Consider the following 16,543-nt stretch of genomic DNA (forward strand, 5'->3'; position numbering starts at 1 on the left):
CCCCCCCCCCCCCCCCCGTTGTTCTAAAATCTACACCCACATTAAGGTAACAGTGTGAACAATCCCAGTAGAGGTTTGGCTCCTGAGGCCCCAGGGACCCCCACCCAGACTAGCCGCAGGGTGTTCTCTCCCCCTCCACATCCCACACCCCAGGGACTGGCGTGGGCAGCCTGGTCCTCTGCCCAGCAGCCGCTACAAAATGCCCTTTATCTCATCATTCCTAACTTTGCGCCAAGAACCACAGGAATTGTGGGGCGGGCTACACCACGGCCAAACATCCCTGAGGAATGGCTGGGGCCTTGGGTATGCTGATTGCCACCCATGCCAATATCTTCTCCATGAGCACGGGAGAAGGGGACCAAAATTCACTGAATGTCTGAGTGAATGCACGGCACTTTCCAAATATTCTCTCTGACCCTTCCGGCCCGGGAGGGGGAAAGGAGGGTTTGTGCCCACTTTACAGATGGCAAACTGACACTTAGGGGGCTGGAATGGGCGGCCAGTAACTAGCCAGGTCCAACCACTAGTGGGTGAGACCTGGACTCAAATCTGTCAACCACCAATCTTATCCAAACAGTGTTCCTAAGGAGACCCCCCCACCCCAAAGCAAGAAGAGCTGCAGGAGTGACAAAGAGCAAAAATCTGACAAGCTTGCCTGTCGATATAGACTTGGCTTTCGGGCCACACTGGCAGACCACAGAACACAGGGGGAAGGTCTACAGTTCTGGTTGGAGGTGAGGCTCTAAGAGGCAGGAAGTGTTTGCAATCAGGGGGTGAGGGCCCTGCTCTCCCCCAACGACCTGCAAACGGCAAACCTGGCTCATCTGGAAGTTACTGGTAACCACAGACACCACCACACTCCTGATCCCCAAGGGCTTTTTTCTCAGCTCTGGGTCAAAGGCTGGGACCAGTGTCCATCACTCAGAGCTGGGACATCCACTGTTGGATGATTTATGGAAGCTGCTGGTGCACCCTGACTCCAGATCTGCCCCGAGGTACCAGAGCAGAAACAAAGCCAGGGCAGGGGACCCCATGCAGAGACCCGCCCCAGCCCGCCCCAGAGACTCAGGCGCTTCTTAGGACACGGGAGCTTACATCTCACCTCCCCTATCCTTTCTTTTCAAAGAAATTATAATTCTTAGGTCTTATTACAAGAAAAAAAATACATGCGGTCAGAAGATATGAAACATAAGTATGGATTAAAAAGTTGTTCTTTAAAAATTACCCTTCAATCCCACTCCCTAGAAGATTCCACCATTCCTCTCTCTAGAATTTTCCTTTACGAAAAGCTACACACTGTAAATATATTCTTAAATCAATAGTCGCTTGCCAAGCTCACTACTACTATTACTACTACTACACAACTGGATTTTAACTGAAGACTGTTCTGTACCAATCATCACGCCCTTTCCAACAGCTGCCCATCATTCCTCGGGGTGGGCCAACCATCCAACTGTATCTACACTCCCGGTCTTAAAATGGGTCTCCATCAGCAGCCCCGTGGTTTTAGACCAGTTGCTGGCAGGCCCTTTCATTTTGCCAGTGTTAACTATTTAGTAAAATCCCAGAGAGCAACGAGTGAGGTATTTAATCCACTTTTTTACAAGGCACAGCCAGGTGAGATCCCTAGAGGGAGCGGCGAGGAGGGGAGAAGGGCTTCTGGGAAGCAGCTGCCTGGGTCCAAGGCTGGCTCCCTCCACGAACAATTCTGTCGCTAGAGAAAGAGCTTTACTACAGATTTGGGCCCAGGCAGAGATGCAGTTGAATAACTCCAAACACCCTGATTCTTACCTTACCAGGTAAGCTCTGTCCTCTTTACCCAACCTTCTCGGCTCCCTGCCCAGGTCAAATGCTTCCTCCTCCGGAAGCCCTCCCCATCAGCCTGGTCAGCACGGAGGTCTCCCTTCTGACACCGGGGCCAGACAGGCTAAGGTGGACATCCAGCTCTACCCTTTAACCTTAGAGGAGTCAGTGGACCTGTCTGGGCCTCCGTTTTCTCCCTGTGCAAGGCCCACACCCGTGATATTACCTGTCAAGGCACAGCAGGTGCTCAGTTCACGGTAGCAAAAACTATGAATGGATCACAAATACAACCATTTCGTTCATCTTTATGGGATGCTTGCCAACTTGTGAGTTCCAGGAAGACGGGGACCCTGTGTTATCCATCCCAGCACCTCTAATGGTGCCTGGCTTGTCTGCTCAGTGTGCATTTGCTGGGTAAATCAGTGATAATGTTGCAAAAGGTAGACATGGAGAGGTTGGGAAGTAAGTCAGCACAGGGGCTCTGTCCAAAAGGGACCATCCACCTCCCAGATCCGCGCCTCCTCTCCAAGGCCCACTGAGATACAGCTACAACAGTTCGTGGGGACAAGGAGCATCCGTGGAGTGTGTCCTGCTTCCTGGAAACGTGAACCCGTGAACCAGCATCAGAAACTTGGAACAAAGGCTATGGTGGCCTTTTGGAGAACAGCGGCTTTTCAAAGCTGCTGAGCTTCCAAGCCTGGGAGGGTGATTTTCTGCCAGAGCATGTCCGACATCAGTGTCTTCTTTGCAACAGAGGAAAGGAAATTTCCATATACTTCTTATCTTCCAGGACAAAAGCCCCCCTGTGCAGCCAGAAAGTCCCCTGAGAGGTCCTCTGCATGGTTTGAAGGCACAGTCAGGAGTGGCCCGGCGGGCTCCAGGAAGCAAGGACGTAAGCGCCGACCACTAAGGGCAAGGGCAGTTGCCGGCGCTTACTGGGTGTGGCGTCTGCTCATCACAGTCTTGCTTGCAACACAGAGTGAAACAAAATTTTCTCCCCAGCGGGGCAGGGGGAGCTGGAGGGCAACGATGCACCTGCCTTGCTGTCCCCTGTCACAGCCCCAGCCCCTCCACAGGCAGGCAGGGCGCAAGCCGGCTGGCCTCGGGCTGCACTTCTAGCCCCTGTGGCCCGTCCCTGACTTCAGAGGATGATGTGCTGAAATACGGTGCCACGTGAGTGGGGGGTGACAAGTGGGGAGACATGGAATCAAGGCCACTGTCCAAGAAGGGACGGAGCTCACCACTTCACTGCAGCCCGTCTCCAGTTTCTACTCCTTCCAATACTGGGATGTGAAAGGAAGTCAGCAACCTGCCCCCTCCACCCCCAACCCCCAAAGGGGCTAAGTGCCTAGAACCGAGCCCGCTCAGGAGTATCCGTCCCTCCTGTAATATTTCATGCCATAACACAAGCATGTCAAAGCAGGTGGCCCGTGGGCTCCTAAGTGTGTGCCTGTCCTCCACGCGCGTGTCAAGTGCCCGTGGCCTGAGCTCAGAGGGTAGGGCCACTCACAGGAGAGGCTGTTGGGGAAGAGCTCCCTCGCAGAGTAACTGGATTATGCACATCACACTGTAATGCCTTTGCTGGCTGATTTAATGCTTCACTTCTCAGGTTCATGATTTGGGTTAAACTTAGTGACGTCGTCCACACATTTCCAAAGCCCAGACCCACTGAGGACACCCACCAGAGGAAGCCCAGAGTTCTGACTGCATAAAATGGACACTTCCTGCCCTCCTGGAAAGGGGAGAACAGCCCTGGGCCTTCCCTGGGCCCTGCCTCCTCACTCGGCTGGTGGGCCCCGCAGCTCGGCGCACGCTCTGTAATAGCTTTTAGAGTCCCCAACAACCCCTGCTATCCTATTTCGGAGGTGCGGACAGGCTCGGGGAGGCAAGCAGAGCCGGCACACCCGCTCCCCACCACGCTGCCGCTGCCGGGCTGAAAGAAACTCATGTGTTCTGAAGCACGCCCTCTTCACCTTCTTCCTCGTGGAAAACTCAGGCAAGTGAATCCTGCGCGTCTACATCTGGAGTGAATGCAAGACCCTCTGGTGCGGCTTCAAAATATTGTGTCGTCTGTGACAAGCTACAGTCTCCCTCTTCCTCCTCCTCACCACCCCCACCCCCCAAAATCAAGTCAACACTTTATAACATGTCTTCCACTAATACATTTCCAAGGGAATGCAGACCAAACTGTCAGCGGGCAAATGCGGTAAGAGCCCCTCCATCCGTCAGGTTCAATGACCTTAGGCCAGCACAGAGCAATGTAAAAGGATTCTGGAAATGGCTGCGAGGTCAGCTCACAGGGTCTATAATCCGCCTAGGGATGCCTTCCGCTAGATGCTGCTCCAGGGACAAACCCCGCCCTCAGGCACAGGGATCTTGACTCTCTGAGGATCCCTCTCCTAGTAATGTGGATCCAAGAAATAGGGCCTAGCACAGTATGGGGTCTACAATAACGGGGCCCTGCCAGGCCCCGGCTGGCACACAGAGATCTTTGGGCCCGTGTTCCCTCGGGGGAATACTTGAGTTCCCCAGAAAGGGGTTGTGCTGGGCCAGCAAGCCTGGGCTCCCCCCATCTGCCCCTTCACACTAACCTGATGGTGGTTCCGAGTCTTCCTCTCAAGGAGACCCTAGAAATACTCTACTCCATGTGGGAAGTAAGCCACGACAGGTGCCCACAGCAGATATACTGAACTGTCGAGCCAAGACACGACCTCGGAGTCCTTCTACCCCATGCCCAAGACAGCCATGAACACCAGACTGAAGCAGGCACACCATACGAAACTTACCTAGCCCTCTTCCGTCTTTTCACAACTGGAGAAACTGAGGCCCGGAGGCATGGAGGGCCTTGCCCAAAGCCCTCCTAATTCCCAGACCAGGAGGCTGGGCTACTTCTCCCTCCAGACGGGCAAATCCAACAACACCATGGTGGGGGGGGCGGGCAGCCTTCCCTTCACCGCCCTTTACTGCTGGGGCCAGGGCCCCCACCCCCCGCCTCCACCCCAGCTTCCCCAGTCAGCTCAGGCAGCCAGCCCGCTCGGCCCGCTCCTCCCGGGCGGAGCGCAGTCAGACCTGGCTCCCCAGCGCGAGCAGGCCTCAGCTGTCCCCAATTCCTGCCTGGTGAGGCTCTGTCAGGTGCAGCGATGAGATGGCCGCCTGCTTAATGACAGGGTGCCGGCTGCATTCACTCGGAGCCCGAGAAGCAATTACCTTGGAAATGGGGGTCACAGGCCCCACTCGCTGGCTTTAATTGAATTCCAATATCTGCCTTGAGCTGCCATGACCTAACCTGCAGCTTCCTAAATACTACTTAAAGGAAGGGAGCTAAGCCAAGCAGCACTTCCTCCCCAATCTCACCCTTTTTCTTAGAATTTAGAGAAAAGTTATTTTCATAAGAGGATTTTTAATTCCAAAGAGGGTGGCAGGAGCAGGAGAGGGAGGCCCACTGGGGCCACTGTGCGGGCGGGAGGGCTCGGCCTGGAGAGGGGACGGGACGAGGAGCTGGAGGAGGAGAAATTTCGGAGGACAGAGTGCACGGCGCACTTCCTGCCCCCAGGGCCCCTTTCCGCCACTATGGGAGATGTAAACTGGTCACCCAGGCGGGCTGCCCAGGGAAGAGCCCAGGGGCTGGGAGTCAGGCCCCTGGGCCTCTGGCTGACTTTGTGCCCATCCTTGAATCACTGCCCCTCTCTGTGAAATGACAGCATTGGCAAGATCAGTGGTTCTCTACCAGCGGCCATCCCGCCAACCCCTAGGGACATCTGGCAATGTCTGGCGACATTTTTGGGTACTACTGGCATCCAGTGGGTAGAAGAAAGGGTTGCTGCTGGACATCCTATAATGCACAGGACTGGCCCCACAACTGAGTATCTGGCCCCAAACTTCAGAGTGTTGAGGCTGAAGAACCCCGGGGTTGGCTGATCTCAGGGAAGACAATAAGCTTTACGGTACTATGGCTTCCCCGTCAGGGAGCTGCCTCCCAGCTCAACAGCTAAAGACACTGACCGCTTACTCATAGTCCCCTTTCTGGACTCTGCTCTGCTCCTCCCCAGCATCCCCAGGCTTCAGACCAGGCGAACGCTTCCATGCCCTCCCCCCACAGCGTTCGGCAGCTGCCATGGGGCCGACACCAGGACAGAACCGGGTCACCGTCATAGGTCCCAAAAGCAGGACGACGGAGCAGTGGGCCAGCATCCCTCTGCCCCTCTGCCCCCAGCCTACCCCAGCACATCTGGCCCAGGGAGATGGTCCACTCCCTCCTTTAACAGATGCAGAAACTGAGGCCCGGGAAGAGGCAGGACCTGCCAAGGTTACACAGGAAAGAACTATAACCAGAAAGCACATCTCAGGGTTTCCGCCCCAGACCGAAAACGCAAGAGTTGTCATTTATCCCACCAAGCAGAACATTCTGGGGCCTTCGGTTCCACCATGAAATAATGACATCACATAAGAACAAAAGAGAAATGAGGACCAAGCAGGGTCCCAGAACGTTAGGGCTGATGGGACCTCAGCCATTTGGGCCACTGCTTCCCAAACCTGACTACCCTTCATTCGGAATGATCTGGAAAACTTCAGAAACACAGATTCCCAGCCCCACCCCCCAACCTATGGAAAAGAACTCTGGGGTGAGTGCCCTGGAGTCTATATTGCTCAGAAGCCCCCCTGACCCAGCTGTCTGGGGATGGGAAGCAGTGATCTCACCGACCCCGTTCATTTTAGGGACAAAAGGTAGACAGGAACACCTGAGGCTAAGAGCTTTGCCCAGAGTCACATAAAAAAACTGTTTTTCCTCAGCTGCTTATCTTAAATATCCCTAGCCTCACACCAAAGCAGGAGAAAGATGCTCTGTGAATCCAAGAAATGCATTAAAGATGCAAGCCAGATAGGGACGCAAAAGAGGAGAGATCTGGCTTCCTCCTTTCATGGAGGGGTCCGACCAAAAGTGGACCTCACAAAGCACTCTTGGGTATTTTTCCCAGTGCATCTGGGAAATCCCAGCTGGAATTCCCAAGGGCGCACAATCCACACTCAGTCAGGCAGCTCAGTGCATGGCACAATTAGGCCCAAACCCCAATTCCACAGCACGTTTCAGATCAACAGTACAACAGAGACAGTTCTGATCCCAGCTGGCCAAAGAAGGGCAGACCTTTGCCAGGGAGGGGACACAGGGCAGACGGGCCCCCCGGGGGAGGCTTGAGGAGGAGCTGGGCATGACCGTTATCTCAGAGCCTGCCCCCCTCCATGGTGGGGACACCAAAAGCTGGAGGAGGTTGGGGCTGGTGAGTTTAGAGGTGGAATTGAGGCATGTCAGACAACCCGTCAATTTGGGGAGCAGGAGGTAACGGGGAGCTCGTGGGGAGAGAGCCCTGAATGGGTCCAAGCCATGGGAAGCCAGAGTCCTGGGGCCGCCATTCCTTGAGGCCAGCTGAGGTCAGGGTCGATCTCTGGTTACGGTAAATGAGAGGAATAAAAGGGCTATACACACGGTGAGAGGCAGATTGGGGAGTCCACGTACCCCGATGATGGCGTTTAGCTCCGTCATGGTGACCTGCTTGGCCCGCTCCACCGCCTGCGCCACCTGCTGCTGGTGCTGGGGACACAGGGGGCGGGTGAGATGCACTGCTCCCCGGCCACGGGGGGCACAGCGAGGGCCGCGGGGGACAGGCCGGGACGCAGCCCCCGCACGAGGCGGAGGAGGGCCAGGAGACGGGTGGCCCAGGCCTCTCTACCTTCTGCTTTAAATGCTTTCCGATGAGCATGTACTACTTTTGCAAGCACGACTTCCCACACACTGTTTTCAGTTAAAACAGCAATGAGCCCAAAGACCCGCCTCCCTCTACCACACATACAAGAAAAGTCCTTCCGTGCCTTTGAATATGAGCTGGAGAGGAGAGGACAGTTCTCATTATTAATTTTCTAAATGCAGTAATGGCATTCGTCACAGAGAAGGGGGTTCCCATTTTTAGGAGACGCAGCTAGGAATGAGTGCTGAGTCAGGGTATCTGCAACTTACATTCAAGGAGTTCAGAAGAAAAGTATGTGAATCTAGAGGTACTCAATCCCTAGCTAAGTGAAGAGAAAAACGAAAATGTGTCTGCAAAGACAGAGAAAGTGGCATGATGAACCCTAATATAAACCAGGGACTTGGTATATGATAATGATGTGTCAACTCAGGCTTATCAACTGTAACAAATACAACACTCTGGTGCGGGATGTTGGTAACAGGGGAGATCTCTGTACCTTCCACTCATAGGTTGCTGTGAACCTGAAATCACCCTAAAAAAATAAAGTCTATTTTAAAAAAGGTATGTTTTTGGTGCGTTCATTCCCTTCGGCCTTGAGATAGCACCTGCTTTGTATGTAGCTGTCTCCCCTACTGGGCTGTAAGCTTGAGGACATCACTATATGGTGTTTTCACATGGACTCAATCATTTACGGGTCGCTACTCTGACTCAGAGACCTAGGAGTCCGGGAGGGAGCTGAAGTGGTCCCAGCCCCTCAGGGGGCATGGAGGCCAGGGCCTACCCCAGCTGGAGGGAGCTCTGCTGGACAGAAACAGGCCCCTCTCAGGCAGCTCACCTGTCTGACCTGCACCAAGAGGCCTCCTTGGAGACACTTCCCGTCTCCCCCACTAGCCCAGTCCAGGCCTCAGGTGGTGGTCCCTTGGGAGGTGTGCTTAGAAGGTAGTATGACTGGTCATGCCTCTAGGGAGGACACTCTGTCCTAGGGGCTAGGTCCCCCTTGGGTACTCATTCCCTTTATAAGGTCTGCCCCTTAGCACTATCTGGCCAGGCTTCTTGCTCCTAGACATTTCCAGGTGTGGGAGATGGGGCACAGACAAACAGAGGCTAGGAATGGCCGTTTGGATGGGAGTGGAGGCAAAGAGGGCTCCCACTGCCCATCGCTAGCCCCCTCACAGGCCAGGACCCTCCTCTCTTCGGTCTCAGGAAGTAGCAGAGAACCAGTTTTACCAGAAGAACGAGCAAATGCTCTCTCTGATGTACTGGAGCATTTTCTCTAAATCCTCAGGTTGCTAACTTCAGTCCCTATGAAAGAACAGGGGCTGGGGCTCCAGGGGGACACAGGCAGCACCGTGCTGCATTGCGGTGGACAAGAAGGACACAGTTAAAGAAGGTCTTACCTCTTGTGACAGAAAAGGCATGATCTGTGCTAGAATCGTGTTCAATCTCTTCGCAATCTCTGTCTGCAAAAGAAGAGAGACGGCGTGAAGCGTAGGCAGATACATCAAGTCGCCGAAATGTCCCACAGGTGTCAGTGCACTCCCCCAAAACCACAGACCCCCCAGACGGGCTCCATGCTCCCCCCCCCAGCTGACCCCCTGCCAGAAGGCCTTGCTAAATCCACGGCCCTCCCCCAGCCAGGCTGCCTTGGCTTTGGGGAGCTCCAATTTCCTATCAGAGGGGGGTCTACATGTGTGGTTCAGACCATAGAGAGTCTGCCCACTCTGGACGGAAGCCCTGATTAAAAACAAAGCAAAACGAAAAAGGAACGACCCCACCCCCACCCCCCACTGCATACCCCAGTAAAACCCATTATCTGAGTGAAGTGTTGCCCAATGACAACAGCAGGACAGGTTCTCTGGCTCTCAAAGCAGGTGACACCTTCCAGGGCCTCTTTCAGCCCTCTCCACTTTTCACTTTGCCTCTCCCCCACCAGACGGATCCCTCCCCGACCCAGCCTGAAATCCCACCACGAATGACTCCCATTTTAGGGTTAAAGCAGTGCCTTCTTGAAGAAGCTGCTCAGGAAGTAACTGGTTGGAACCCCAATCCTTCCTAGAAGTTGATCATGAGCTGACCACTTCTCTGCTCCACCCCCAACATGCCAGCCAAGATCATATTTAGATAAGTATCAACGACTTCTGCCACCCCTGTCCTATGTTAACCCCCTGATCTTGGATCAAGAGCGGTCTGAAAAAAAAAAAAAATAGTGCCAAATGGTTAACTGTGTCCAGAGAGGAAGGCCTAGGCCCCCTGACAGACAAGGCTCAGGACTGCCTTCCTTATCTCCTGCTGAATCCTGAGGCCGCTAGGACTGAGGTCCCAGTGCGGGCTTCAAAGCTCTCATCAGCACACAGCAATCTTCCAGAGACAAAACCATGACAACAGCCTTTAAAAATCTCTGATCATCGTCAAATGGCTCTGGATGAGAAATCCTGGTGCACTTAAAAACAATGATGTCTGAAGGCTTAGAAACAGAGCCCAGACCTTGGGAGAATTCCTGGAGCTAGCACCCCACCTCCCTCTAACCCCCAGCCACTAATGAGGACGCCTCTGGTTGGTGAAGAGAAAAGACAGGCCATCAACTGGGAACCTGATAGGCTTGTGTGGCCCTACATCCTGGGGCTGCTGGCCACAGTGGCAGGCTCCAACACGGATGGTCTGTCTACTGGGGGCGTACTGGGTGGGGACTAGGGATTGCTCCTCTCTCCTGGAACACTCCGATCCTCAGGACAGGGCCACAGTTGCCCCTGTGGGCATCCGGGGTGGAACAATTCTTTGTTGCAAAGGACCGAATGACCCACTGAATGCCAATAATGGGTCCCACTTCCAAATTCCAGGGTAGAGAGGGAGTGTTGCCCTAGCTGAGACCTCTGGGCCTTACTGCCCCATTTGCCATTTGGGTATGCTCCAGTAAGGACACTGGACACCAGGGCTTCTCAGCCTCAGTGCTGCGGACATCGAGGCCAGATACTTCTTTGTGGAACGGAGCTGTTCTGTGCATTGTAGGGTTTTTAGCACCATCCCTGGACTTGACCCACTAGATACCCATCATTTATATTGTAAGGAATCTAGGAAGATGACTAAGTAATTACTGTATAAATTATTAATCTAAGTAAGTGGGAAGAGTTCTTCTCCCAAACAGGATCCTTTCTCATTTCTGTTCATCTTTCCCTCGATTGATAGTGGGGAAGGGGAAGGAAACAGGATCAGGGGTGTATATGGCAGGAGTTCTAGAACACTCCGCCAGTCTGCATCTCAGTCCATACCTGCATAGGGCAACACGGTCATTCAACTGACGGATGTTCACGTGCCATATCAGAATAGAAGGATATATTAAAAACAGAGAACAGACATAAACTAAACCAACCAGGCTCATTGGTCCAAAGCGTCTTACCACCAATGACCAGCACAGCAGTGCCTGGCACATAGCACATACTCAGTAAATATTTAGCCGAAAGAATCTCACTAGCCTCCGTGCACTGATTTTCCAAGGCCCCCCTGGCTGCAGATCTGGGCCTGGCCCACGGTGGGCGACATCTGTGGGAAGGGCCTCGGTGGATGGAATGTTGACATAACAACTGGGAGATGGGGCGGGCAGCAGCCCTTGGCCAACAGGGTGAGGCAGGGCCATGGAGCCAGACCAGCCACAAGCTGTCTCGGTGGGTCTCGCTGGGTGTCCGGCTGCTGCCCCCACCCCTGAGCCAGGAAGGCAGGCAGCAGACAGGCTTGGAACCTTCCCAGTTACTTTGGCCTACGCAGCAACTACAGCTCTCGCGACCTCTGGGGTGGGTGGTTATAAAAGGGTTCCCATCTGTTGCTTCCTTCCTCTAGCAAAGAGGTCAAGTGTCAGGGTCTTGACGGTTCCAGGCAAAAAATGAAAAGTAGCTGGCCTTCCCCTTCCCCATACCCTTTAGCAAACATGTGGTCACAGGCTTCCCACAGGTGGGATCCTCCTGCAGGGTTTGGTCGGGAGCCCAGCATCCTCTGGCTATGAGGAAAAGGGACCTGCTAAGATTTCCCGTAGCTGTGCCAAGCTCCAGGCTTGGCATCCAGGCCACCAGGTGACCACCACTGGCCCCTGAGAAGCCCTGCGGGTGGCCCCGAGCAAGTGCCTAGTCTCACCCTTCCACCCTACTGGAAGCAGTTCCTGCCACCTTCGCCCACCTCCCAATACCACCCACAAACATCCACCGAGGGCCATCAGAACCACTCCACACAGACAGGGAACCTTCTGGAGGCCGGGGCTATGGGCATTCAGGCCCCGTTCTGGGCCTGAACTCAAGGCTGGCCTGGTTGCATAAGACAGAATGACACAGGGTTGGGAGGTGGGGCAGAGGGGAGGGAGGGGGCGCTGCACACTTGGTGAGTGCTTACAGTAAACCAGGGCTTCCCTGTCCCTGGGTCTGGGGTGGGTGGGTGGAGAGCACGCCCACTATGTCCCTCCAAGCTGTCACTGCATGGTGATCGCCTGCTGCGGAGTGGCACTCCCCTCCCTGCTGGTCTCCCCAAACAGCAGAAGCAGGGAGTGAGCCTTACCCATCTCTCCATGGGCCGCCCCACCCACCCTGGGAATGGGCTCGGCTCACTGGTGAGTCAAAGAATGGACAGGAAGACTATCCCCCTCAAGGACTGTTCCTTAACATTGATTTTTTGAAGGGTGCTGATCCCAGAGGGCAAGCTCCTGGAAATACAAGCTGGCCGGACAGAGCCACTCTTAACAACAACAATAATAATAATGATGGCTACCACGAGCCATCCCAGCTGTTCCCAAGCATTTCCCACGTGTGAGCTCACAATAACCTTCCAGGGAAGGCCCTTACCACGACCATCTCCACGATTCAGATGGGGAAACTGACGCTCGCCCAGCAATGTAGCAACCCCACTAAACAACTTCCTACCAAGAAGCCCAATTTCGACATTTTGAGAGAGCTTAGAGAAGTATTTTTGAAAGAAAAACTCCCATCAGGGTTAATCATGGACAGTATTTCCGATTAGAACAGCTGTTAAAACAGCATTTGGTCCAACTCAAACAAGCCCTAAATGTTCAGTTCCAAGAAGGGGGTTGGGGATCAAGATATGTGACTTCCACAATTGGGACAGGTCACAAATCACAAAATGGAACTAGATCACATGCTGGAAAACTCCTCCTGGCAATCCAGGGCACCGTGTCATCAATAAGGCAGTCGCGGTCCGAGTGAGGCTGGCCTCCATCCTGGCCTCCGTCCTTGCCTCCGAGTGGGTCGCGTAAAGCCACCGCCTTTGAGCCAGATCTTCAGATGTGGACCGGGGAGAAGGTAGGTGCTTGCGCCGGGGAGACGGCTGCCTTTGGAAAGAGGTGTTTGGGGAGGCGGGTGCGGCCTTTGAAAGTTTCTTTTCAAGTGTGGTTCAAAGAAGGCAGCTTGGCTGGTGGGAAAAGACTATTCCTCAGAAGGAGCTAATCTAGCAGACGCAGACAGAAGCAGTTCAGAGAAATGTGCCCAGAGACCCTGTGCGATTCAGAATCTGTGCTCCCAACTGGGTGCGGGGAGTAACATCTGCCCCGCGTCTCCGGCGAGATTGTTAGGCTAATAAATGACTGAAAACAAGATAGTGGGGGGCAAGTGTAATTTCCCAAGGAGCAATCTGCTCAGTGCGCCTTTGTAGCTCCCGTTCGCGCGATGAGCATCTCAGGAAAGCAGGACCTGCGACCCTCTTGCTGTAAACCGAGGGTCCTTGAGCATCTTCAAGCTCTGCTTCTCCCATCACACTCCAGCATGCACGGTCTGGCTCACCAGCCAGGGGGGCCGGACCCAGGACGCTGAAGGAGGGGAGCCGCAACCTGCTCTTGGTCCTCGCCCCACAGCCTCCTGCTCCTGGCCTTCAGCAGCCAGCCAGTCTTTGGCCTCCTTTTTCTTCTTCTTGAAAATGTAGCTGACTGCTCAACCCAGTCCACAGCCACCTCCACCCCACGGTCCCTCTGCTATTTATTTTAAACTGCCCCATTGTCTGTCCCCGCCGGCTTTCGGGAATGCACACTTCATTTCAACCTCAGCCCAATAAAAACAATGAGAGGGAGAACTCTGCCAGGGGGAGACCCAAAGCCACGCAGAACCAACCTGGCTTCCACCCCCAGCTCTGCCTCCATCTAGCTGTGTGGCTTTGGGCAAATCGCTTCCCTCCTCCAGGTTCCAATTTCGCTGTCTGCAACACAAAGTGGCCAAGTGGTAACTTGTAAGATCCGGGAGCTGTCATTTCGCCTTAGCCTGCTAACCATTCCTGAATGGCGCTGTGACGTGTCCTTCCTCCCTACAGCTCAGGAAAAGAGAGCATGGCAAGAGTTTAAAGTGATGAGGAAGAGACGAGCCCCGCTGGCTGGGGCTCGGTCCCAGGACCAGGCTTCATAGCACAAACGGTTGGAGAGAGCAGGGACATCCCATCTGTCAGTGCCGAGCAGCCGCGGTAGGAAGGGCTCATCCTGCTCGCCGGAACGACAGCTTACTCCTCGAGAAACATGCGTGTTTGGGGTGGGGACTCGGTCCGCTCTGGGGTTCTTGAATTTTCATCAGGTTTTACCTGGTTTCTCTGACGCAAGTCTTGGGGTGTTCCAAGTGAGTCGTCTTCATCTCGAATTAAAACGAGAGGGGCACGGGGGTGGGGGGAGAGGAAGCCGGGGGCTATGCAGAAGGAGGAGGCTGCAGCAGCCGGGTGCCATAACCATGAAGTAATCAAATGCTGGAAGATTCTGGAACAATGTGCCTGAGTAATTTTAACTTAAAATATCCCACTGCATGTACCAGGCAATTCTAAATTGATAGGCCCTCAATTATTGGACTATACCATGAAATTCCTTGCCAGGCAGTTTCTCCTCAGACCGAGCTTGGACAGCTCTGAAATAAAGCAAGTGGGTGTTTTATCAGCGGTGGGAAGGAAGTCCAGGGACAAAGAGGGGTGAGACCTCCAGCAAAAGCCGGGACGGGGTTCCCCAGCCCCACTCCAGCCCTGCCACGGGCTCTACGGGAAAAGAGCACCAGTGTCTTAAAGAAGGGGGTAAATAAATGATCCATTTAGCAGCCCAGGGAGATAATGGCCCCTGCTTCTGGAGGGGCTGGGAGGGTTTACATCATAGATCACTCAATGATAGGTGAGCCTCTATAAAGGCCCTTTTAGCACTGACATATTGATCAAATTATATATAACTACAATGCCATTAAATATTTATGCCTTCTGAGGAAGCCTGCTGAATTCTTTATGCCAGGAGGGCTGGATACAAGAAAAGGCCCAGCCCGGTGTGACCCTGAGGATCTGGCTCCCGAGGGAGGGAATGGGACGCTGGCTGGGGCCAGCCTGGGCCGGGCATTCTGCACTAGCCCCCATGCCCTTCACGCAGGTAAGGATGGCAGTAAACATACGACACGCTTGCCCCCCACCCAGCTAAGACAGATGAAAGGCGAGAGGCCGGGGTGCCGGGCTTGGGACGTGACCCTCCACATGCCACCCTGGAAGGAATTCCACCTTCCCTTCCTCTGCCTACCAGGAATCTCTGGCACTCTCTCCCAAGAGTATAGGGAGTAAGGGAACTGGGAATGGTGAAGGCTCCCAAGGAAGGTGTAAGCTCGTGTGGGGGGAGGGGCGGGAGAGGAGGCATCTAGGCCACTGACCCGGGAGAGTGTTGGCAAGGCAAAGTCCCAGGTCTGTCCTGCACTCGGGCCTCAGTTCCCACTGCACAAAGGAGGGAGATTCGAGTGCAGTATAACCAGACCTCTCAACAATGAATTAGGTGCTGTGTGAGAGCAAGCACCCCCGTCCTGAGGAGCATTCAATGGCCACCCAACAGGGACACAGGGTCAGACATCACTCCAGGGGAGGGACCTGGGCCTAGGTGGCAGCCAAGTCCCTCCCTGGCTCTCAGACTCTACGACTTTCATTTTTCAGACTCTCAATTTCCATCCACCGGGCTTCCTGTTAACAAGATCCAATAATCTTTAAATATTTGTTCACTTTAATTTCTTGGTTCCCAAACACATTAAACTCCGCTTGCCTCCCACCCCCACTCCAGGGGATGGCCCTCAAAGAGCTTGCTTGTGTAGAAAGAACAGGGAAAGCCTTTGCAGATTAGACCTTCCCCCAACACTGCCCATTCATCCCAGGCGCCACTAGCACCCCCCAACCCCTGACGCCCTCCGTCCCCTCCCTCCCCTCAGATAACCCTCGGCCTCCCTCCCCCACCTTCCCAGACTCCATTGGCCAACTCCCGCCAGGAGGAAAAATTCTCAATTCATCCCTGTGGGGTTGCCATGGCAACCCCCAGCCACCTAATCCCCCTTGGAACATTATGCAAATCTCCCTTTGCCCCTCAACAGGCTGTAAAAGTCACATTACCCTTGCAGAAGCAGCTCGTTAAATTTTGGGGGTCTCCCTGTAAGGTCAGCACTACGAATGAAACGCTGGCTATGACTTTTTAAGAACAGAGGCTCGCTGGGAAATCCGGGTGGCAGGAAAGGAAAACGAGGTGTCCGGGGAGGGGACAGGCTGACTGTGGGCAGACACGTTCTAGCCGCCCACCACCGAGTTCACAACCGAAAAGCACGTCTGTCCCTCTTAGACTGAAAGGGTCAGAGGGTCCTGTCTCCCCAGACAAGGATGGCAGGAGTGGTGGCATTTCATAGGCCATAAAAAATCAAGATCGGTTATTTAGAAAAACTTGTTTATGGGTCGGGATGGGACCACCTCCCAAACCACCAACATATGCAACACCTCAGTTTACAGATAAGGAAAACAGGGCCCAGAGAAGGCAAGGAACTGTCCTACATCACAAAGCCAGACAGTGGCAACCAACTGTCCCAGCTCTTGAGCCAGAATTCTTCCCCCTGCACCAAGGGTTCACACCCAGGGGGGGCATTTTTGCTCCCCAGGGGACCCTTGGCAATGTCTAGAGGACAGTTAGGGGTGTCACAACTGGATCGGTGCTCCTGACAACTAGCGGGTAGAGGCCAGGGATGCTGCTAATCTTGGGGAACACA

The 16,543-nt window shown here is 54.2% G+C and overlaps 1 protein-coding gene across 8 annotated transcripts in view; it reads right to left on the reverse strand.

The window, feature by feature from the left end:
* Window positions 1–16,543, reverse strand: part of TLE3 (TLE family member 3, transcriptional corepressor) — a 47,144-nt gene that overhangs the window by 17,239 nt on the left and 13,362 nt on the right. For 4 of the 8 annotated variants that reach the window (XM_032417295.1, XM_032417293.1, XM_032417294.1 and 1 more), the window contains exons 5-6: window positions 8,942–9,004; window positions 7,316–7,390 (exon numbers count right to left, since the gene is read on the reverse strand). In XM_032417295.1, the coding sequence (XP_032273186.1) occupies window positions 7,316–7,390; window positions 8,942–9,004 (138 nt within the window). Of the gene's footprint in view, window positions 1–7,285; window positions 7,391–8,941; window positions 9,005–16,543 lie in introns of all 8 variants that reach the window. The other 4 variants (XM_032417290.1, XM_032417288.1, XM_032417289.1 and 1 more) reach the window with 1 other exon arrangement.

The sequence above is a fragment of the Phoca vitulina genome, unplaced genomic scaffold (assembly GCF_004348235.1).
Source record: "Phoca vitulina isolate PV1807 unplaced genomic scaffold, GSC_HSeal_1.0 scaffold20, whole genome shotgun sequence".
Taxonomy (NCBI): domain Eukaryota; kingdom Metazoa; phylum Chordata; class Mammalia; order Carnivora; family Phocidae; genus Phoca; species Phoca vitulina.